The 25142-nt window shown below is 48.2% G+C and overlaps 1 protein-coding gene across 1 annotated transcript; it reads right to left on the reverse strand.

Annotated features, from left to right (window-relative positions):
• Nucleotides 1-3497: 3497 nt before the first annotated feature.
• LOC102185735 (NKG2D ligand 3) lies at nt 3498-14308 on the reverse strand. The gene is given in 6 exon segments (XM_018044478.1): nt 3498-3936; nt 3939-4018; nt 5363-5519; nt 6152-6427; nt 6666-6929; nt 13976-14308. Coding segments are annotated over 6 exon segments (912 nt in total). The 5' UTR covers nt 14049-14308; the 3' UTR covers nt 3498-3874.
• Nucleotides 14309-25142: the final 10834 nt, after the last annotated feature.

Consider the following 25142-nt stretch of genomic DNA (forward strand, 5'->3'; position numbering starts at 1 on the left):
GTTCAAAACTGGTTTTAGAAAAGGCAGAGGAACCAGAGATCAAATTGCCAACATCCACTGGATCATGGAAAAAGCAAGAGAGCTCCAGAAAAACATCCATTTCTGCTTTATTGACTATGCCAAAGCCTTTGACTGTGTGGATCACAAGAAACTGTGGAAAATTCTGAAAGAGATGGGAATGCCAGACCACCTAACCCGCCTCTTGAGAAATCTGTATGCAGGTCAGGAAGCAACAGTTAGCACTGGACATGGAACAGACTGGTTCCAAATAGGAAAAGGAGTCTGTCAAGGCTGTATATTGTGACCCTGCTTATTTAACTTATATGCAGAGTACATCATGAGAAACACTGGACTGGAAGAAACACAAGCTGGAATCAAGATTGCCAGGAAAAATATCAATCACCTCAGATATGCAGATGACACCACCCTTATGGCAGAAAGTGAAGAGGTACTAAAAAGCCTCTTGATGAAAGTGAAAGAGGAGAGTGAAAAAGTTGGCTTAAAGCTCAACATTCAGAAAACGAAGATCATGGCATCCGGTCCCATCACTCCGTGGGAAATAGATGGAGAAACAGTGGCAACAGTGTCAGACTTTATTTTTGGGGGCTCCAAAATCACTGCAGATGGTGACTGCAGCCATGGAATTAAAAAGACGCTTACTCCTTGGAAGAAAGTGAAGTGAAGTCACTCAGTCGTGTCCGACTCTTTGTGACCCGAGGACTGTAGCCCACCAAGCTCCTCCATCCATGGGATTCTCCAGGCAAGAATACTGGAGTGGGATGCCATTTAGTTATGACCAACCTAGATAGCATATTGAAAAGCAGAGACATTACTTTGCCGACTAAGGTCCGTCTATTCAAGGCTATGGTTTTTCCAGTAGTCATGTATGGATGTGAGAGGTGGACTGTGAAGAAGGCTGAGCGCTGAAGAATTGATGCTTTTAAACTGCGGTGTTGGAGAAGACTCTTGAGAGTCCCTTGGACTGCAAGGAGATCCAACCAGTCCATTCTCAAAGAGATCACCCCTGGGATTTCTTTGGAAGGAATGATACTAAAGCTGAAACTCCAGTACTTTGGCCACCTCATATGAAGAGTTGACACACTGGAAAAGACTTTGATGCTGGGAGGGATTGGGGGCAGGAGGAGAAGGAGACGACCAAGGATGAGATGGCTGGATGGCATCACTGACTCGATGGACGGGAGTCTGGATGAACTCCGGGAGTTGGTGATGGACAGAGAGGCCTGGCGGCTGTGATTCATGGGGTCGCAAAGAGTCGGACACGACTGAGCGACTGAACTGAACTGAACTGAACTTCTAGCCTAGAACTAACATTGGGATGGCTGCATAGTAGGGTGAATATATGACCTAGTGTTGGGATATGGTGAAATATACATTTGAAAATCCAGAGAATTTAAGCATCACTCCACAACTGGACTCCATGTTTGTTTAGGAATTCTCTGTTTCCACAAGAAATAAAGCATTATCATTGGTTTTATTTAACCCCATAACCAGGGGGAAGGCTCAAATACCATGACTTTACTCCTGGATTAGAAAACAGGCATGAAGTACTTAACTCTTTTGCAATATTAATTTAAGGATCAGTAAAAGGGAGGAGCCTGGTAGGCTGCAGTCCATGGGGTCGCTAGGAGTCAGACACAACTGAGTGACTTCACTTTCACTTTTCACTTTCATGCATTGGAGAAGGAAGAGCAACCCACTCCAGTGTTTGTTTGTTTGTTTTTACTTTATTTTACTTCACAATACTGTATTGGTTTTGCCATACATTGACATGAATCCACCACGCGTGTACATGAGTTCCCCATCCTGAACCCCCCTCCCATCTCCCTCCCTATATCATCTCTCTGGGTCATCCTGGTGCACCAACCCCAAGCATCCTGTATTCTGTATTGAACCTAGACTGGCGATTCGTTTCTTACATGATAGTACACGTTTCAATGCCATTCTCCCAAATCATCACACCCTCTCCCTCTCCCACAGAGTCCAAAAAGTCTGTTCTATACATCTGTGACTCTTTGCTCTCTTGCATACAGGGTTATCATTAACATCTTTCTAAATTCCATATATATGTGTTAGTATACTGTATTGGTGTTTTTCTTTCTGGCTTACTTCACTCTCTATAATAGTCTCCAGTTTCATCCACCTCATTAGAACTGATTCAAATGTATTCTTTTTAATGGCTGAGTAATACTCCATTGTGTGTATGTACCACAACTTTCTTATCCATTCGTCTGCTGATGGACATCTAGGTTGCTTCCATGTCCTGGCTATTATAAACAGTGCTGTGATGAACACTGGGGTACATGTGTCTCTTTCAATTCTGGTTTGCTCAGTATGTATGCCCAGCAGTGGGATTGCTGGGTCATAAGGCAGTTCTATTTCCAGTTTTTTAAGGAATCTCCACACTGTTCTCCATAGTGGCTGTACTAGTTTGCATTCCCACCAACAGTGTAAGAGGGTTCCCTTTTCTCCACACCCTCTCCAGCATTTATTGCTTGTAGACTTTTGGATTGCAGCCATTCGGCCTGGTGTGAAATGGTACCTCATTGTGGTCTTGATTTGCATTTCTCTGATAATGAGTGACGTTGAGCATCTTTTCATGTGTTTGTTAGCCATCCAAATGTCTTCTTTGGAGAAATGTCTATTTAGTTCTTTGGCCCAGTTTTTGATTGGGTCATTTATTTTTCTGGAATTGAGCTGCATAAGTTGCTTGTATATTTTTGAGATTAGTTGTTTGTCAGTTGCTTCATTTGCTATTATTTTCTCCCATTCCGAAGGCTGTCTTTTCACCTTGCTTATAGTTTCCTTTGTTGTGCAGAAGCTTTTAATTTTAATTAGATCCCATTTCTTTATTTTTTCTTTTATTTCCAGTATTCTGGGAGGTGGATCATAGAGGATCCTGCTGTGATTTATGTCGGAGAGTGTTTTGCCTATGTTCTCCTCTAGGAGTTTTATAGTTTCTGGTCTTACATTTAGATCTTTAATCCATTTTGAGTTTATTTTTGTGTATGGTGTTAGAAAGTGTTCTAGTTTCATTCTCTTACAAATGGTTGACCAGTTTTCCCAGCACCACTTATTAAAGAAATTGTCTTTAATCCATTGTACATTCTTGCCTCCTTTGTCGAAGATAAGGTGTCCATAGTTGTGTGGAGATAAATCCACTCCAGTGTTCTTGCCTGGAGAATCCCAGGGATGGGGGAGCCTGGTGGGCTGCCATCTATGGAGGTGCACAGATTCGGACACTACTGAGGCAACTTAGCAGCAGCAGCAGCAGCATAAATGGTTCCCAGGTGGTGCTAGTGGTAAAGAATTGGCCTACCAATACAGGAGACACAGGAGACAAGGATTTGATCCCTGAGTCAGGAAGAGCCCCTAGAGATGGAAATAAGAACCCACTTCAGTATTCTTGGTGTGAAATCTGATGAACAGAGGAGCCTGGTGGGCTACAGTCCATGGGGTCACAAAAAATCGAGCAAGACTCAGTGCCAATAGGGTAATAAATCATGAAGGGAATCAGTCAACGTAAAATTTTGTTCCATTGAAAACACACTGAAGTTGTTTCTCTGGACATAGAAAAAAATCCCTGAGTCCTGTAATAGCAGATGTATTTTTCCAGCAATATCATCATTTGTAAGAATAAGGTCACAATGCAGGGAAAAGTCTAATTTTCCAAAAACTAGAAAAAGACTAAAAGAGTTCTGTTTGTGGAGATCTCTTGTTTAAATAGTTGAAAGTTTCAGTTCAGGGATTCCGTCACTCAGCACCAAGAGAAATTAGGTTTGAAAAAATTAAAGATGTTGAGGAGGATGTTCATCAGATGGGACAAGAGACTCGAGATGGTGCAGCCACCGTGTCATTATAACTGGTAGACAGACTTGGGATTCCTAAGGTCTGCTCTCCTGGCACTAAAGTGAACACAGGAGAAGAAGAGCAACCAAACAAAGACTGAGTCCTGAGGCCAACAGAGCACCTGTCAGGGGCTTCCTGGGAGCACCGCCTCCTGCAGAAAAGAAACAGGTGTTGGTCCAGGAGGCTGAGGAACTCCTGCCACTTTCCTGGGGCTGCCCCTCCCTAACCCCCCCAGCCCCGCCCTCACTGAGGGGCTCCTAGGTCCTCCACCCCCACCCCCACCCCAGGCCCAGCAGCTTTTTGTCACCTCCTCCTTCCTTCCTGCATCACAGAGTCACCCCAGGCCCTGACAGCCCCTGCTCAGGCTCAGGACTGGAGCCAGTGAGGAATCAATCTGCTCCCTTTACTCAGGTCTGGATCCTCCCCGAGGGGGGCCTAAAGGACCAGAGAGCAGGTCCCCAGAGGAGGGGCTTTGCTTCCTGACAGCCTTGAGGGGCTGCAGGCAAACCTCCTTCCTTCGCTCCCCTCCAGCCTCTGAGCCAGCAGCACACACAGATCTCAGGACCAGAGTCCCTGCCCCCATCTCTTCCTGGTCCCCCCAGCTGGGCGTCTCTATCCCAGCTCAGGCCCACCATACCCGGGGACCTCTGCTCAAGGCAGGGCCACTCAGTGATGGGGCTCTGGGTTGCCAGAAGGCTGGTGAGGTGCAAATCACAGGCTGAACCACAACTGCTGCTGCTCCAGGAGCACAGGCCTGGCCTCACCCCTTCCCCCAGTCTCTCCTGTGGGGCTTCTGCCTTGCCTGCTTGACCCAAGCCACTTCCTGTGAGAACAGGCCTTTGGATTTGGGTCTGTAAAGGCCTTCCCACCCCTTCCTCCTGGGATGAGAGCCCGGCCCCTCTCATCTTGGCCCCTGGGTGGGTCCCCTTCCTGCTGACACATCACGTGGAGCCCCCATGCTGCTCTCAGCCCCCGTGAGTCCTGCCCTCGCCCTGACTGCCTGCTATTCTCACACCACCTACCCTGGGCCCTGCCAGCCAGCAGTCTGTGCAACTTCAACAGGCCCCCAGTCTTCCTGCACCCAGCCACCCCCCCCCCGCCCCCACTTCCCGTTGTCATCTGACAGTAAGGAGCTATCAGAACTGAGGCCTGAGCTTGTCTGAGTTCTTGCTGTCAGGTTATATGAGGTCTTACTCACCTGGCTCATTTCTAGGATGAGGAGGTTCAGTGAAGGGCAGGGGTTGCATGGGATTCCCAAATCCAGGAGGAAGGTGTGAGAAGGCGTTTTCAGACCCTACTCCAAAGGCCTCTTCTCATATGAAGTGGCGGGGCAAGCAGGCAAGCAGGAGCCCCACAGTAGAGACTGTGGGGAGGGGATAGGCTAGGCCTGTGCTCCTGGAGCAGCAACAGTTGTGACTCAGCCTGTGGACTCCCCTCCTTGTCCCCACACTAGGCCCTGTGCCCCTGCCTTCCCTCTGAATTCTGCCCTCAGTACCTCTTCTTGTAAAGGATCCAGGCTACGATGCCCATTATGACAAAAATGGCAAGAACCCCAAGGGCGATCCAGGTGATGGGACTGATGGCCGGGGCCGTGGGCTGCTCTGTAGGCGGGACTGTGGGCTGCACTGTAGGCGGGACCGTGGTCGGTGATGCTGCAAGGAGAACAAGAGTGAAGCCCTTGTCCAGACCCCAAGCTCGGCAGATGCCTCCTCGCTCTCCTGACTCAGTACCCCTATTATGCAGAATTTACACCCATCACATGGAAGCCCCTGAGATAGATCCTCAGACGAGACGGGGGGAAGGGAGGAGCCCACTCCTCACAGGGCTCTGACAGCTAATGGGGGAGCAAGGTTTCCAACACAGGCACTCAATCCCGCTATGACATCAGAGATGGTGACATGAGGATACAGTCCTCAGGAGCTACAGCCGAGGTGGTATTGACAGATTTCCAGAAGAAGGATTGGTGACATTTGAAAGAAGATTCTGGAAAGAGGGTACAGTGAGAAATAAACCCCAGAAATCAAAAAGATGTCTACAGGTTTGGGATCAGCAAAAATCCATGTTCAGTCTTCCAAAGGCCTGTGCTGTGAGGAAAGACGTCAGGAGTGGAAGAGAAAGGAGGATGACAGAGCATCCCCGGGCCATTGCTCTCCCAGGAACACCTCACCTCTGATGGATCACATTCTCAAACTCACACACACACACACACACACACACACACACAGAGGAGTGGGTCCATGTCACCATGAGAGGACGACTACTTTTTCCTACTCTTCTCACTTACCCAAGGTCTTCAACATTTTCTCCCAGTGCACCAAGAAAGCCTGAAGCCAGGCCCGACAGTCTCCCATGGAGACCGTCCTGAAGAAGTCAGTCACAGCCCTGTCATTCTCCCATTTCTCTTTCATCTGTCTCCCTCCAGGATGAACCACTGTCCAGTGTCCATTCTCTGAATCAAAGAGGAGGCACAGCTGTCCATTGAAGCCAAACCCCCAGGATGCACTGGTGTGTCCACTGTCTTCACGCCAGCATGTCATCCTGGCCTGCAGGGTCAGAGGGCCTGATCCCACGGAAGGAAAGAAAGAGCTCAGCCTCTGGGCTTGACAGATTCTTACCCACCTGGGTCCACCTCCCCTGGGCCCAGCTAATCTGGCCCTGGTCTCTCCTGCAACAGCTGCTCTTTCCACTGGACTACTAGGGAAGGACAATATCCAATTTTTTTTTTTTTTTTACCCGAAAACAGTGGATTCAGCTAAGCCCCCAGTCTACTCCTCCTGCATTTGGATTTTCTAACTCACCCTTGTCTGTGTGTTTCTCCGGTGTAACGTCAGGCATCTGCCCCTGGAGCAAGTCTCCAGTGTCTCTGAGTGTGACAGTCTGTGCTTCCCAGGCGCTCATACTTTTCACTTCCTCTCCCAATGGACTCATGTACTTGATCTTAGCTGTACCACAGTCATAGGAAAGAAAGACCTTTTGGTCAACTTCTCCTTGAACCTCACACCATGGCTGATCATCTCTGGGCCAAGGATCGATGGTGAAATTATAGGAAAGAGAATGAGGGTCTGTGAAGGCAAAACACAGTGAGGGTGAGGTTGGGGAAAAAAAGACCCTGAGGCCCCTTCCCCCAGTTATGTGAGAGCCGAGTAAAGTGCAGGGCGGGCTGACAGAGCAATGACACCCCACAACACACACCATACAGCCAGTGCCCCTCCTCTCCTTGTGGAGAATGAGGAGTCCCCTGCCTGGCAAAGATCACACATCCTGGCTGTGTCCCCTTGTCCACCAGGTCCATTCCCAGCATCATAACCTTTGCAGAGACGTGCCAGGCTGCTATGCAGGAAAAGTCTAGATGACAGCGGGCAGTCAGAATCTAACCCCGTGTCCTGTGAGAGATGGGGAGCCTGTGGGGATGCCCCTGAGGAAGCAGGATCACAGGGAGAGGGGCAAAGAGGCGACAGGTGAGCACAGAACCCCAAGTTGGAGAAGGAAGAGTTAATAATTACGGGTCACAGGACATAGCAAGGCTGGGGAGACACTGCTGATCTCCCACTAGGATGGGTCTTGGAAGCCTGGAGAAAGGTCTGGCCCACATGGCATGAAAGAGAACGTCCAGAACTTCTGAGGCAGGTGGTAGAGGAGGGGATCCAAGGCTCAGAGAAGTGAATCTGCCAGGTCAGACAGGGAATGAAAGGGAGGGAAAGTGTCCAGGCTACCAGGCGTCATGGGAAAGCCTGATGGAGTCTATGGAGCCCGAGAGGAAAGCATGGATGAGAAGCATCTCCAATAGCTCAAGGTTGACTTTTGTGGAAATCAGGGATAGTGGTAGGAGACCGTGTTTCCATCGGCTTCCGGCAGGAACAGGATGGAAAATGGGGAAAAATCAGATTCCAGGTGGAGTGTTTCATGTCAGGAGCAAAGTTGGTACAATGGTCAAAGTGATTAGTAAAAGTCGCTAGTCGTGTCTGACTCTTGTGACCCCCATGGACTATATAGTCCATGGAATTCTCCAGGCTAGAATACTGTGGTGGGTAGCCTATCTCTTCTCCAGAGGATCTTCCCAATTCAGGGATCGAACCCAGGTCTCCCCCATGGCAGGTGGATTCTTTACCAGCTGAGCCACAAGGGAAGCCCAAGAATACTGGAGTGGGTAGCCTATCCCTTCTCCAGCGGATCTTCCTAACCCAGGAATCAAACTGGGGTCTCCTGTGTTGCAGGCAGATTCTTCACCAACTGAGCTATTAGGGAAGCTGAAAGTGACTAGAGAGTCCCAATGCCAACCAGGGCCTGACTGCCGAGACCACAATGCTGGCTCAGAGCACAGGGTGATCCTAGAGACAGAGAGATGGTCAGTGAACCTGGATGCAAACTGCTTGATTGAAAGAAACCAAGGAGAGACAAACACAAGACTGGATGATCAGCAGGCTGAAAGCAGCCATCCCTCCCAAACATCCCTACCAAAATTTCCAGAACTAAGCTAATTCTCAGAAGGCATCACCAGAGAAAGAAGTCCCGTCCCAGTGAGGAGGGCCCTTTCATCACCACAGCAAGTGCAGAAGTCCTTCCATTCTCTCCCGATGAGCCACATGGTTATTTACTGGGGTAAGTCAGTCCAATACTTTGGCCACCTGATGCGAAGAATTGACTCACTGGAAAAGACCGTGATGCTGGGAAGGATTGAAGGCCAGAGGAGAAGTGGACAACAGAGCATGAGATGGCTGGATGGCATTACCGACACGATGCACATGAGTTTGAGTAAGCTCTGGGAGTTGGTGATGGACAGGGAAGCTTGACGGGCTGCAGTCCATGGGGTCACAAAGAGTCAGACATGACTGAGTGACTGAAGTGAGCTGGAACTGCAGAAGGAGAAACTACTCCCACATTCATATGGGACCCAGTGTGTTACTAACACCAAGCACAGGACTGTAGCATGATCATGGCCCCCGTGCTGTGAAGTGATGCTCCAAGGACCAGGCAATTAATAGTAACATGTCCAGGTCCTGCTAACAGTGGTTATCTCTGGGTCCACAGATCCACTCAGTGTTCATTGCACATGTCCTGGACTTCTGACATGAATGGACAGTCTGTGTTGTTAGTAAACTACCATGGGTGAGGGTACCATAGTCATGAATTCCACATTCACTCTTCTGACCCTGACTCCCCATCCCGATACTATGTGTAAACAATATCATCTCCTGGAGGAAATCATGGAAATGAGTACCAACTTACAGTCTCCCTAGGCCTGCAGGGCTGTGGTCCCTATCTCATCTCCACTGAATTACCACTGAGGTCCTAGGTTTCCTCTAATGGTACATATGAAACATTTCAGGCTTCGCAGACCCTAGGTCTCTGCTGCAACTGCTGTCCTGGCACAAAAGCAGTCACAACTGATGAATGATGAGTGTGGCTGGACCTGCTTCTTGGGCAGATGACCCAACAGAACCCATGACGTCACAGCTATCTGTGTTTGGAAAGGGGCTACATGCTGTATGTGGCATTTTACTTGGAGGCTCACCACACAGACTCCTAGTGTCCTGAAGAAAGGACACACCACTTGCAGTGAGAAAGCCCATACCACTCAGTGTGGCTCCTGGTATGGTCCTGGGCCTGGCAGAGATGTGGCCTCTGGTCATGGAATGTCAGAGTTGCCCAGCATGATCTGGGTTCACCAACCCCTAACCATTAGTTCAGATAGGCCAGCCATCATAGGATAGAAGTGATTATGTGGCTTGGCATAACCAGGGCCACAGGGAACAAATAAGATGTACCAGCAGGGGACCTAGGCCTGACACCAGAGTTGATACAGGGCCACTATCCACTGCTCACACCTGTGGCTTCATGCAGTGTCCCCTACGGCTCCTTGCACCAAGGAAGCCAGTGTACAGCAGAGGGGGTGCATTAGCCCATAACAGCCAGATCCACACTCCTTTCACATTCCCACCACCAGAAGCTACAAGGCAGGAGAGGGTAAGTTTCTGGTTCATAAACAGACGACTGAGGCAGCTACTGGATGATTCTCTATGGGATTGGTCACTCTTTACTGGGGTGAGAAACCAGGACAGTGGACAAGTCTGGTTCTCAGTTGATTTACACAGTATATTTGGCTTCTGGTGCTCCACAAACATGGAAGCTCCTTTTGCACCCAGAAACAGATACCAAATTGCCTAAAGAGACCTTGAGATTTACTTTCTTCTGTAGAAAAAAAAAAATCTGTCAACACCTACCTTAATAACCATTATAGGCTGCTACTGTCCCAATTCCTAGACACTATGAATGTGGGACCAAAGGGTAGAAGTGGGGATGCCCAGCCTCACCCTCGAGCCCTGTGTCACCCTCTGGGAAACCCTGTTCCCGTCCCTCCTAAGTTAAGTCCTGAGTGCCAGGTCGGGGGGTTTTGCTGGGTGAGTTATCAGACAGAGGGATAAGATGCCAGTTGAGAGAGGGCATGTTTAGACTCTCTTCAAGAGACAGGAAGCTGTTGGAGGCCCTGGGATTCTTGGGACCGTGGACAAATGGGTAATAAATGGTCTTGTAACCAAAATGGCTCTAGGGCGCCATAGTGGGAAAGACTCCAGCCCCCCCCCCCCCCCCGACCCCCTGCCATGGTCTCTGTCTGTCTCTTGTTTGTAGAAAAGTTTTAGTCAGCCAGGCCTCCTGTGAGTCTCAAAATGGTGGTTTCAGAGTTAAGGATTAGAACATGTGAAGATGGAGAAAGGAATACTCCTTAGGCTGGGAAACTGGCAGCAATTTAGACTGTGAGTAGCCACAGAGCAGTGTCATGAAATTCACAGTTCCCTGAAAAACAACAAAGAGCTGACACAAGCCTCAAGATGTTTCTACAGGAAGCCGACCCCCAGCACATAAAAACTGCTGGCTGCAAGCACGAAGACCCCCAGACTGGTTGAAACCATAAGCTTGGTGGTGCTCAAACGTTTGTCTTGTGCCAACCACCCTGACTGTGCTCAAGACGCTGATGCGCCCTGCAGCAGCCACCTCTGGCCCGTTTCTAACCTGGAAACTTGGAGGCAGTCTGAGGACATTAGGTCACTATTTTCCCCGGGCTCCTGAGCAAACCAACTTGTCCTTTTCAACCACTTGTTACCTTCATAGGTGGTAGGATCTGGGTCATAACCAGCTTCAACTAGTAACAGCCTGAGCTGTCTGGGAGGAGCTTTGACTCCAGGAAGGTGCTGATCAGTGGCTAGGCACTGAGTGCCTTCCTCATGATGCATATGTAATTTTTTTATTAATAAATTGAATTCTTTAATTTTTTCAAGTGTTTTAAAAAATCCATTTTATACTTAAGCCAGCCTTGAAGATAAGCACAAAATATGTTTACTGACTTTTTTCTACACAGCACAACGCAGGCACCCATTCTGTGCATGGGACTGTTCTGCTGCTGCTGCTGCTGCTGCTGCTGAGTCGCTTCAGTCGTGTCCGACTCTGTGTGACCCCACAGACAGCAGCCCACCAGGCTCCCCCGTCCCTGGGATTCTCCAGGCAAGAACACTGGAGTGGGTTGCCATTTCCTTCTCCGATGCAAGAAAGTGAAAAGTCAAAGTGAAATCACTTAGTCCTGTCCGACTCTTTGTGATCCCATGGACTGCAGCCTACCAGCCTCCTCCATCCATGGAATTTTCCAGGCAAGAGTACTGGAGTGGGGTGCCATTGCCTTCTCTGATAGGACTGTTCTAGGTGCAGTAAAAGGGATTATTTACTATTGACCTGACCCAAACCCACTTCTGGCACTGAGAAATGCTAGGGTCTGCCAAGTTTTTGATGTTTCAGTAAATTCCTCTCCTACTTTCCCCAAAGTAAGAAGGCAGAATTCCTCTGTATTAAAAAAAATTTTTTAAAGGCAACTTTCCATGAAAGAGTAGTTTCTGTTTCTATTGTATTTTTCTCTTTCTTTTCTTCTAGCTTTTAAGTTTTCTTCCTCCAGCACTGCTTTTTCTTGTACAAGGCGAGAGCATTTTTTCATTTTTCTTTTCCTAAGACAAAGTATTTCATCTTATAGACAAATAATTCCCAAGACTAGTCATAAATATTAAAAAAAAGAAAAAGAAAGAGAGAAAAGAAAGAAACTTAAGGGTTTTCCTGGTGGCTCAGCAGGTAATGAATCCACCTGCAATGCAGGAGACCCCAGCTCAATTCCTGGGTCAGAAAGATCCCCTGGAAAAGGGAGAGGCTACCCACTCCAGTATTCGTGAGCTTCCCTGGTGCCTTCGATGGTAAAGAATCCACCTGCATGGTGGGAGACCTGGGTTCAATCCCTGGGTTGGGAAGATCCCCTAGAGACGGGAAAGGCTATCCACTCCAGTATTCAACCCTGTATAAGTCCATGGCATCCCAAAAAGTCAGACAGGAGTGAGCAACTCCTCACGGCACATTCAAGGATGAATCAACTACATTACTCTGATGAAGTAGAAACTAAAAAGCACTTGGCCTTAAGCTAGTCCAAGTATTTGTGTTGAAACAATCATAAAAACTATTTATTTTATAACATTGTTTAAAAATTTCTTGGTCACAAAAGTTATACAAACATTTTCAGTTCAACCTATGAAGGTGATATCTAGAAAATATTCCACATCACTAAGTCTGTCTTAGAAAGTTCAGATGCTATGGCTTTCCAAGGCACAGTATTCTGGAAGATAATGTGCTTCTGTGGTGCTGGGTGATGTATGTGGCTGCCTGGCTCCAAGTGGGCTTCAGCAGGCACCTTCCCCATGACGCTGGGGGACTGTGAGAGGACAGTCAGACACAGGCCCCCAGGGCTGCATGGAACCCTGTGAGACACTGGGCCAGCTGCTGGAACTGGGCTTCTCCTCCGAATCTGAGGCCCAGCACAAGCCATCACATTTCGTAGCACATTTTCCTTCCTTTCAAATTTTTGAAGAAGGGAAGTTTTTGAAGAACTTACTGTCAATACTAATACTGACAACAGACAGACTAATCCTGTCAGTGCAGCACTGCGTTTAGTATCATAACCTCATCATCTACTTTGCAGAAAAGGAAAGCTAGAGGCAAATCACTGATACAGTGCCTGGAAATCCCCCCACCCCGTGCCCCTCGCACCCCCACCCCCACCCCCACCAAGCAGAAATGCTGACCTGGGGAAGGTCCAGGAAACTGTCTACTTGGAAACCTGCTTATACTCAACTTGGACTCTGCAGGCCACGTGAAAGGCAGGACATCTATTTCGCTGGGTACTAACAGGTTAAAGGATAGACGTGGTGCCCAACAGGATCAATTCTCTAATAAAAAAGTTCTGCATCTAGACCAATGGGCCAGTGCACGTGGTCCCTGCACAGGAAGAGGCTAGCTTCTGCCTCCGGAGTTCGGGGTGGAGCCGCGCAGGGGAGCACAGGAAGGGGGAAGGAACTGCGCCACAGAGCCCTGGGATTCCTGGGGGAGCCGCGCAGCGGAGCCTCGGGGTCCTGGGGTGGAGCCCTGGGGCCAGGGGTGGACCCCAGGGCACACGGATGGAGCCGCGCCTTGGAGCCCGGGGACCAGGGTGGAGCCAGCAGCTGCGGCTCGGACAACAGCAACTCAAGCACGTTTAAGCCAGGAGCGCGCCACCGTCGCCGCCTGGGCACCCGGGTCCGCTCTGCGTTTATAACTTACCGCCGGGAAAGAGCGCTGGTCCTTCAAGGGCCGGGAGATGGAGGGACCAGAAGGGTCTCTGTTGCACAGGTCGGGGCAGGAGAGTGTGCTTTTCGGGGTGGGTCTGGGTCCCTTCTCCCCGAGAAGGCCGACTGGTCCCAAACCGCCCGGCTCCAGGGCTCCCACTTTCCAGGGCCGGGCTGGACCCTTGGGTGGTTTCACCGCATTTCCTGCCGCGTCATGGCCGCCCTCTTCTCCCAGCGTCACCTCCCAAACTCCCGGCATTACTACTTCACTCAAGGCGCCCCTGTTCTGTCCCGTAGAGCCGGCAAGAAGCCGGGAGGAGCCTCAGAGGAGAAAAGGGGCCGAGGGAAGCGAAAGAGGAGGAGGCGACGGCGACACGCTGCAAGAAGTTTCGCGAACCCCGCGGACACCACACCCATCCCCTTTCCGGGTTAGAACCCATCCAACCTCCTCGGGTTACCCGCAGGTTCATCCCGGAACTCACCGCTGGACGTCCCGCTGAACAAGACAATCACAAGCAAAACGAGGAAGCCAAGACTACTCTTGGAGTCACCCATCTCTCCCTTTCCCACCTGGATCGCAGTTTTGCAAGAGTGCGAGGCTAAGTCAGAACCTGTGATCCTCTTCCGCTAGGCGGCTGCTGCGGTCTGGACCTCCGCAGCTGCGGTCTGGACCTCCGCAGCTGCGGTCTGGACCTCCGCAGCTGCGGTCTGGACCTCCGCAGCTGCGGTCTGGACCTCCGCAGCTGCGGTCTGGACCTCCGCAGCTGCGGTCTGGACCTCCGCAGCTGCGGTCTGGACCTCCGCCTCTGCGCTGACTGCCTGGGCGGTCCCTCCGCCGACAGGCCCCGCCCAGGTTTCCCCTTGGAGGCTTCGCGCCAGGGTCTGGGCTGGGCACTCTTGCCAGCTCCCTCACTGACAGGCTTGCCTTCCTATAAACCAGCATACCCGCCTGTTTACCCGCCAACGTGCACTGGTTACAGGAGACAGCAAGCTCTTGTTCCTTCAATTCAGTTAAGTTCAGTCGCTCAGTCGTGTCCGACTCTTTGAGACCTCATGGACTGCAGCTCGCCAGGCCTCCCTGTCCATCACCACCTCCTGCAGTTTAGTCAAACTCATGTCCACTGAGTCGGTGATGCCATGCAACCATCTCATCCTCTGTTGTCCCCTTCTCCTCCCACCTTCAATCTTTCCCAGCATCAGGGTCTTTTCCAATGACTCAGTTCTTTGCATCAGGTGGCCAAAGGATTAGAGTTTCAGCTTCAACATCAGTCCTTCCAACGAATATTCAGGACTGATTTCCTCTAGGATGGACTGGTTGGATCTCCTTGCACCAAGAGTCTTGTCCAACACCACAGATCAAAAGCATCAATTCTATGGCACTCAGCTTTCTTTACAGTTGAACTCTCACATCCATACATGACTATTGGAAAAATCATAGCTTTGACTAGGCAGATCTTTGTTGGCAAAATAATGTTTGTGGTTTTTAACATGCTGTCTAGGTTGGTCGTAACTTTTCTTCCAAGGAGCAAGAGTTTTTTAATTTCATGACTGCAGTCACCATCTGCAGTAATTTCTGGGGCCCAAGAATATAAAGTCTGTCCCTGTTTCCATTGTTTTCCCATCCATTTGCCATGAAGTGATGGGACCAGATGCCATGTTCTTGGTTTTCTGAATGTTGAGCTTTAAGCCAACTTTTTCACTCTCCTCTTTCACTTTCATCAAGAGGATCTTTAGTTCTTCTTCACTTTCTGCCATAAGGGTGGTGTCATCTGCATATCTGAGGTTATTGATATTTCTCCCAGCAATCTTGATTCCAGTTTGTGCTTCCTCCAGCCCAGCATTTCTCAGGATGCACTCTGCATATAAGATAAATAAGCAGAGTGATAATATATAGCCTTGATTTACTCCTTTCCCGAACTGGAACCACTCTGTTGTTCCATGTGCAGTTCTAACTGTTTCTTCCTGACCTCCATACAGATTTCTCAAAAGGCAGGTCAGGTGCTCTGGTATTCCCACCTCTTGAAGAATTTTCCACAGTTTGTTGTGATCCATACAGTCAAAGGCTCTGGCGCAGTCAATAAAGCAGAAGTAGATGTTTTTCTGGAACTCTCTTGCTTTTTCAATGATCCTTTTTCTTTCACTTGTTCCTTATCAGATCAGGGCACTCAGGCCAGTTGTCGGAGTTGGGGGGAGACAAAGGAGAAAAGAAAATACCTGTTTAGGCCACTGGGTCGGGTCAGTCAGTGGACAAGCTTGTCCATAAGTACCTGAATGTTCAGGGCATCAGTGGCAGCGAGGAAATCCCACAAGAGTCGGCATCTGTTACAGAAAGGGGGACTCCTTGCAGGGTCTGAGAGTGGGCTTATGTCTAACACTGAAAAGTGAATTGTTCCATGCTGACAAAGCAAGAGGCTTTTTTGGGAAGGGGCTACAGGGTAGAGAGCAGCAGGTTAAGGGAACCCAGGAGAACTGCTCTGCCACATGGCTTGTAGTCTCAGGTTCTCTGGTGATGGAGTTAGTTTCTGGGTCATTTCGGGCCAATCATTCTGACTCAGGGTCTTTCCTGGTGTCAGAAATGTGTTCTGGTGAGCTTTATTGATATTTCTGAGAGTTTATTTATATAGTGCTTCAGTTCAGTTCAGTTCAGTTCAGTTCAGTCGCTCAGTCATGTCCAACTCTTCGCGACTGCATGAATTGCAACACATCAGGCCTCCCTGTCCATCACCATCTCCTGGACTTCACTCAAACTCATGTCCATTGAGTCGGTGATGCCATCCAGCCATCTCATCCTCTGTCATCCCCTCTCCTCCTGCCCCCAATCCCTGCAAGCATCAGAGTCTTTCCCAATGAATCAACTCTTTGCACGAGGTGGCCAAAGTATTGGAGTTTCAACTTTAGCACCAGTCCTTCCAAAGAACACCTAGGACTGATCTCCTTTAGAATGAACTCGTTGGATCTCCTTGCAGTCCAAGGGGCTCTCAAGAGTCAACTCCAACATCACAGTTCAAAAGCATAAATTCTTCAGCGCTCAGCTTTCTTCACAGTCCAACTCTCACATCCATACATGACTACTGGAAAAACCATAGCCTTGACTAGAAGGACCTTTGTTGGCAAAGTGATGTCTCTGCTTTTGAATATGCTATCTAGATTGGCCATAACTTTCCTTCCCAGGAGTAAGCGTCTTTTAATTTCATGGCTGCAATTACCATCTGCAGTGATTTTGGAGCCCCAAAAAATAAAGTCTGACACTGTTTCCACTGTTTCCCCATCTATTTCCAATGAAGTGATGGGACCAGATGCCATGATCTTCGTTTTCTGAATGTTGAGCTTTACCAAGTTTTTCACTCTCCTCTTTCACTTTCATCAAGAGGCTTTTTAGTTCCTCTTCACTTTCTGCCAAAAGGGTGGTGTCATCTGCATATCTGAGGTTATTGATATTTCTCCCGGCAATCTTGATTCCAGCTTGTGCTTCTTCCAGTCCAGCGTTTCTCATGATGTACTCTGCATATACGTTAAATAAGCAGGGTGACAATATACAGCCTTGATGTCCTCCTTTTCCTACATAGTGCCTACTTTCCCTTAACCCAATTAAATCCAGCTCAGTTACAAATTCATTTCCATGTAAAGACAGAACCAGAGATCTCCTTGTTTTACTGCTTCGGTTTTAAAAATGCTATTTTTTCCCCTCACTCTGGGGGACCACAGATGGATCAGATGGTTCCTGAGAACCCGGGTGAAACACTTACATTTTTGGAGAGGAGACATTCAAGCTCCCTTTTTTGTTTGTTTTGTTTTTAAAGCCTTCCAAAATGATTGTGAACAGTGACTGCAGCCATGAAATTAAAAGATGCTTGCTCCTTGGAAGAAAAGCTATGACAAACCTAGACAGCATACTAAAAAGCAGAGACATCACTTTCCTAACAAAAGTCCCTATAGTCAAAGCTATGGTTTTTTCAGTAGTCATGTATCGATGTGAGAGTTGGACCATAAAGAAGCCTGAGCACTGAAGAATTGATGCTTTTGAGCTGTGGTGTTGGAGAAGACTCTTGTGAGTCCCTTGGACAGCAAGGAAATCAAACCAGTCAATCCTAAAGGAAATCAGTCCTGAATATTCATTGGAAGGACTGATGCTGAAGTTGAAGCTCCAGTACTTTGGCCACCTGATGTGAAGAGCTGACTCATTGGATAAAACCTGGGAAAGATAGAAGGCAGGAGGAGAAGAGGATGACAAGGAATGAGATGGTTGGATGATATCACTGACTCAATGGACATGAGTGAGAGCAAGCTCCAGGAGATGGTGAAGGACAAGGAAGCCTGGTTTGCTACAGTCTATGAGTCACAAAGAGTCAGACATGACTGAGTGACTGAACAACAAGTAACCCATGCCCACAATTGTAGCAGAAGCAATTGTTTGCAGGAGCAATTGGACAGAGAAAAGTACATAAAACAAAGATGCTTTTAAATTCACTGACTGACAGAACCCCCCAATGACAGAAAATTAACAAATAAGAAACAAAGAGAGGGTCTTACTGGGAAGTGGCCTCTGGGACACTTTGTCCAGCCCAGCCCAACTCTTCTCTCAACTGGCCCTTCTGCAAGGGGGCCAGTGGGAACCTCAAGCCTGAGGTGGGAACACAAAGCAAACAAGTGATGGTGAAACGGTAACCCAGCAGGGAGTCTCTTGGATGCAAAAGGACAGGAGTGGAGGTATGAGGACCAAGGGGGAGCAAAAGGGAGGAGGCACAGAAAAGGCAGAAAAACGGAAAAGGAGCCATTGCCTTTTCAGCCCCTGCACCTGCGGGTGTCTATTTATTCAGGCACCAACCTGCAGGCTTCCAGAAAAGGCCAGTGAGGGAGGGAGCACCCTGTCCACTGCCCACTGGGTTGATCAAGCCCAGAAACCAGCCCCTTGAACATCGGCTGTGGGCCTGCAGCCCAGAGGTGGGATTCTTACCCATGTGTAAACCAGCGTTTAGAAATCTGCCCCTTCACTGAGTTCCCAACAGGACTTCTCTTGGCGGCAGGAAAATCGATGTGAGAATATTGGTATGATTAGACGTCCAGCCACTGCCTAATAAGAGGTTTGAACCTCTATCATTCTCACAAATCTCCTATGAGGCAGAACCTGCTGCACCAACACCTGCAGGGTATGAGGTGGGTCTCTCCCACCAGCTTGTCATCCATCAAAGTGAGCCATTGATCGGAGGGAGCTTTGTCTCCTAAGTTGAGAGGAGTGATGCTGTCCTTGCTGAGGTCCACTCTCCCAGAAGGATAAGACAGAGAGAGGAGAAGTTTAGAGATAATAGATGAGGGAAAGGGACAAAGGGTGAGGGGAGCGCGATGCCTAAATGAGGGCCCTGAGGCCCCCAGGGGCCAGGAAGGCAGACCAACCAAAATGGTGACTCCGAGCCGAGGTTCAGGTGGCCACTTGTCACCACAGGGAAGTTGCACCCCGAGGTCACAGAGATGCCCAGATGCTCTGGCAGAAAAGGGACAGTAGCCCTTCATGGTTGCCACAGAGTATGTTAGTGACCAGGCTTCTTGGCCTCCTTAATCAATCAGTTCATTCAGTTCAGTTCATTCAGTTGCTCAGTCGTGTCCAACTCTTTGTGACCCCATGGACTGCAGCACGCCAGGGCCTCCGTGTCCATCACCAACTCCCACTGTTTACTCAAACTCATGCCCATTGAGTCAGTGACGCTGCAGGCGCAGGGGCTCTGGGTTCGGCAGACTTGGATATGCTTAGTGCTGCAGACATGGGTATGGCATAAGTCCTCTTGGTGGGGGTCACCATTAACCCCACCAAAGAGCTGCCAGAATGTACACAGGACTGGAGAAATAGACTCTTGGATGTCCCAAACAGAACGTTACTCGATAGAAGTGGATAAGGGGCCAGATAAGAAATCCATGGGAGGCTTCCCTGGGACATGTGCTGCCGTGTGAGGGCACGAGCACCAGCAATGGGTCTCCTTGCTCATTACCCTGGGGGGTGGTGGCGGGCTGGCCCCTTATATGGGGTGAGGGTAGGGGCAGGCCAAGGATTAGGACCTGAGGGATGGCTTAGATGGTCTGTCCACTGTCGTGGCAGTGCCCTGTGCAGGGATCATACCCCGTACCCTGCTTTTCCAGTTGGGTTTTTTATCTTTTCATTCACAATTAAGCCCAACTTGGCATGTGTGCAGTTATTTTCAGTCCCTTATAATTTCTTTGTACTTTGTTGCTGGAGGAGATCATTGTCCAGGTGAAAGCACTAAAGCAAAGGTCCACAGATTCAGGTTTCAAGTCCCGGCAGATCTCACTTGCGCTGTTGGACATATTTCTCATCCATGCTTTCCTCTAGGGCTCCATAGAATCCTTCAGGCTTTCCCATGGAGCCAGTGGATTGCACACTTTCTTGCCCTTTCATACCGTGTCCGCCCTGGCAGATTCACTTCTCTGAGCCTTGGATCCCTTCCTCTACCATCTGCCTCGGAAGTTCTGGAATTTCTCTTTGATGCCATGTGGGCCAGCCCTTTCTCCAGGCTTCTAAAACCAATCCTAGTGGGAGATCAGCAGCATCTCCTTGGCCTTGCTAAGTCCTGTGATCCCCTAATTGTGAACTCTCCCTTCCCCAGCTTTGGGTTCTGTGCTCATCCTCCCCCACTGTGATCCTGCTTCCTCAGGAGCGGCCCCCAAAGGCTCCCCATCTCTTCTCAGGACACTCGGAGACATCCTCACAATCCTCTGTGTTTAGGCCTCTCCTTCTGAGCTGGCCTGGCCCACCTCTGGAAAAAATTGTGTCAGTTCATGGTAGGTGTGGAGCTTTTGAAAAGAGTGGAGATAGGCATATCCAAGGCTGTGTGTTTTTTTGCCCAATCAAGTCTTCCTCCTCTTCCTCAGCCAGTAACTGGGGTGTGTTTGGGGTCGGGGGTGGGGCATGGAGCTGTCCTGCTCTGTCAGCTAGCCCTGCAGCCCTACTCCACTCTCACATAACTGGGGGAGGAGGCCTATGGGTCTTTTTCTCCCAACCTCACGCTCACTGTGTTTTGCCTTCACACATGCTCACTCTCTTTCCTATAATTTCACCATCAGTCCTCAGCCCAGTCCTGGACAGCCATGGTGTGAGGTTCAAGGCCAGGTGGATGGAGAGGTTTTTCTCTCCTATGACTGTGGTCTTGCTAACATCACGTTCATGAGTCCCCTGGGAGAATTCTGGAGCTGAGGTCCCTATTGTTTCTGAAAATTAGAGGGGAGCCTGGTGGATATATCCCCTAAAAATATATTGGAGATGATCGTCCTGAACACGACTAACTCTAACAACAGCAACCAAAAGGGACGGTAATGACAGGCTGTCTTGATTCCCGATGTCTGTTTTTATCTTATGTTCTTTCTTCATTTGCATGGACTTGAACTCTTGAATTTGTACGGTTTATGCGTTTGGGGAGTTTCCCTTTAGTGGTCATTTATCTCTTACTTAGCTGAAGTGAAAGTGAAGTTGCTCAGTCCTGTCCGACTCTTCATGACCCCATGGATTGTAGCCTACAAGTCTCCTCTGTCCATCGGATTTTCCAGGCAAGAGTACTGGGGTGGGTTTCCATCTCCTTCTCCAGGAGATCTTCCCAAGCCAGTGATTGAACGCAGGTCTCTTGCATTGTAGGCAGACCCTTTACCATTTGTGCCACCAGGAAAGTCAAAAGGTAAATATTAAGTATATTTATAATACCTATATTATATATATATATATATATATATATATATATATATATATATATATATATGGAGAAGGCAATGGCACCCCACTCCAGTACTCTTGCCTGGAAAATCCCATGGACAGAGGAGCCTGGTGGGCTGCAGTCCATGGAGTCGCTAAGAGTCGGACATGACTGAGCGATTTCACTTTCACTTTTCACTTTCATGCATTGGAGAAGGAAATGGCAACCCACTCCAGTGTTCTTGCCTGGAGAATCCCAGGGATGGGGGAGCCTGGCAGGCTGCCGTCTATGGGGTTGCACAGAGTTGGACACGACTGAAGCTACTTAGCAGCAGCAGTGGCGGCAGCATATATATATATATATATATATATATATATATACATATATATACAAACATGGTAGATCGGGGGCGGGGGGCCTTCCCTGTTGGTCCAGTGGTAAAGACCCCAAGCTTAGACTCTAGGGGTGCGGGTTCGATCCCTGGTTAAGAAACAAGATCCTACATGCCTCATGGCACAGCCAAAAAAATTAAAATGATGCATCTTAATTTCTATCTGGGGAAATTAAATTTTAAACCTTAACCTTTAAATATTAAAACTAAAAAATTAATACAGTCCATTAAAGAAAATGCAGCAATATTCATTAAATTAGAAGTTCAAGGTAACATGGGGAAACAGAATACAGATTCAAAGGCAGAAAAGACCATTTGTTTCTGAACTACATGATGAAGTGTTTGAGGCAAATGTTGTATTGTCTTCAAGTTTGAAATGCATCAAAAAATAAGATACATTGATCTCATGAAGATACAAACCCTCCAGCACCATGATCTTGGACTTCCTCCCTACAGAACTGTAGAAAAACCTGTGTTTGTGGTGTAAGCCATCCAGTCTGTGGTCCTCTGTATGGCAGGACCAGCCGACTAGTATAGGCTCCTGTGCTGTGCTGTGCCTAGTTGCTCAGTCCTGTCTGACTCTTTGCGACTCCACGTACTATAGCCCTCCAGGCTCCTCTGTCCACAGGGATCCTCCAGGCAAGAATACTGGAGTGAGTTGCCAGGCCCTCCTCCAAGGGATCTTCCAACCCTAGGGTTGAACTTGAGTTTCTCACATTGCAGGTGGATACTTTTACCATCTGATCCACAAGGGAAGCCCAAGAATACTGGAGTGGGTAGTCTATCCCTTCTCAAGGGGATTTTCCCAATCCAGGAATAGAACCAGGGTCTCCTGCCTTGCAGGTGGATTCTTTACCAGCTGAGCTACTTGGGAGCCAAATATAGGCTCTTACCCTCCTACAGAGACTGGGAGATGCCAGCACTATCTCCTTTAATACTTCAGATTCAAAGAGATGGCTCTCAAGGCCCACGCTCTAGAGCCTGCAGGCCATAACTGCCGAACCCAATACTGTGACTACTGAACCCATCGTGCCTCAGGCCAGTGCTCCACAGCAAGAGAAGCCACCTCAGTGAGAAGCCCAAGCGCCACCACTAGAGAGTAGCCCCTGCTAGCTGCAGCAGGAGAAAGCCTGCACACAGAAACATAGACCCAGGGCAACCAAAAACAAAAATCTGTAAACAGTGCCACTCCAGTATTCTTCCCTGGGAAATCCCATGGAAATAGGAGCCTGGCTGGCTATAGTCCATGAAGTCTCAAAAAGTTGGACATGACTTAGGGACTAAACAGCAGCAACAGCAGCAAAGGAAGTTATAGCTTATTAGATAATACACAGTAGGAAAGCTCATGTCACATAGACTGGCAAGTTAGTATCCTTCATTGTTTCCTTTTCCACTAGGTGTATAGCTTGTCTTAGTTTCTCATTCTTCCTTTCATCTGGGTGGGGTTGGTCATAGAGTGTGCTAGCACATTTAAGTAATAAATGGCCTTAATAAGTCACCTTAAGAGAAAGAAAGAAACAGATGGCTCCCTGGGCCTTTGAGAAAACAGTCCTGAGTTGTAAAACTCGTAAGAGAAAAAAATGACAATGACAAGATTTTGAAATAGAATGCTCCAAGTAAAGGGAAGTCAGAGGCCTAGAGCCTGGAATGAGTTGAAGCTTCATCTCAAGTTTAGTGAAGCAAAAAGAAATATTAAGGTCACCCTGGTCACACTTCTCAAAATAAAGGCAGTGGAAACCACAGAGCAACTCACCTAAGGAAGAAAAAGTCCTCAATAGTCAGGATAAAGGATGTCAAACTAAAGTCTCCAGAATGTCAATAAGATGCAAAGACTAGCAAGTGATCACGATGATGATGATGACAAAAATAAAAGGTGAGTTTGATTCTGATATTTGCACAGACAAAAAATGTGGGTTGAAACTTCATTTCTGTATTAGAGGGATATTCCTCTATTATAAAACAGTAATAATAATAGGAATATCATAATATTCCTCTATCATAAAACAGGAATATCCTGTTTCCTGACAATATTTCAGCCCATAGTTTTACCATCTATTGATGATCCTGGACTGATAACATTTTCATTAACACTAGAAAACAAGCAGTAACTGAACATGTATTCATTCAATAAATATTTATTGTATTCTTGCTGAGAAATAGGAACTTGGCAGGCATGGAGACAGCAGCTGCCCCTGTTGACCATCTCCTCACACAGTGTGGCCAGGATCTCTCTCTGTGTCAACCATACTCTTCATCTGAACCATGGAGCACAGTAATTGAGTTCAGTGACTATTTCCTCAATTCATCCAAAAGGATGGCATGTAACCAGAACCAGTTTTAGATGTCTGGATGAGAAGTTAATTCACTACATACTGTGAAATTAACTCCATACAGCAGTTCTTCCAATTAACTAGATTGATGAAATCAGGTGGAAGGGGGTTCAGTCATTCTCAGAACTCGTTTTCTGGGTGTTGAGTATAGACCGTGGGAAAGTTTATGACCTGGGAGTCCAAGCCAGAATTCCCTCTTCTCCTCCTGCTTCTGGCACACCTGAGACAGGCTGGGACCTGGACTAAGGTCTCATCAAGCATCAAAATGCAAAGACACTATAAAGGGAGAAAAAGTGCTGCATGCATGCACAGTTGGGACAATTATGAGCAACAAGATACAAAATGATCAAGCCCCAACTGCCACGCCTGAGGTGTTGGGAGCAAAAGCAAGGTAGTGAGTATAACCCGACACACAGCACCATCAATGGGGTGGGCACACCACCTAAGCTCCTGCCTCACCCAGGGATCCAGCCCCACCTTCACCCCACATAAAGGACCAGCGTGTCCCCCTCAGGATCGAGCGAAGGGAACTTGTTTCCCTTCCCTCCAACTGTAGCAAGAATTCCAATGAAACAGGGCGGGACCCTATGGTCCTTGCCCCACCATGTCCTCAGCCTGTCTTTTGTCCATGGAAAAGCTCTAGCCACACACTAAGCTTAATCAGACAGTGAGAAAATGCAGAAATTAAGGAAATAGTCAAAGGAGACCAAATAAGAATAATGTAGTCATTAAGTGTCATCAAGGACTTTGAGGTCCTTCTCAAGGGCTGTTGATAATATTCTGAGCTCTATCCTGTGAGCTGTCTTATAGATGCATGAATTCCCACCTGTTGGAAGAAATTAGCTATATGATGACCAGACTGTAGCCATGATATAAGCTGCCACAATTCCAAGAACTGTCCTCAAGGAGATGAGAACAAGCCAACCATGGAACCAAGATTAATTGTACTTGAAACAATCAAGATGACTCTGGTCAGATCATCCATGACCAATTTGGAGATGACTGTCAGAGCTGACTGTGCTGTTTCTGCATGCAGCCCCCTCCCTCTGTCTATAAAACTTCTAGCCCACTGATTGTGGGGAGTCAGCCTTTGGACAGATGTCCATCGTACTCACACCCCCCTCACCTCCATTTGTTGTTTACTCACGAAGTGTGTGACTCTTTGTGACCCCATGGACTGTAGCCTGTCAGACTCCTCTGTCCATGGGATTTTCCAGGCAAGAATACTGGGGTGGGT

Source organism: Capra hircus, unplaced genomic scaffold (genome assembly GCF_001704415.2).
Source record: "Capra hircus breed San Clemente unplaced genomic scaffold, ASM170441v1, whole genome shotgun sequence".
Classification (NCBI taxonomy): Eukaryota; Metazoa; Chordata; class Mammalia; order Artiodactyla; family Bovidae; genus Capra; species Capra hircus.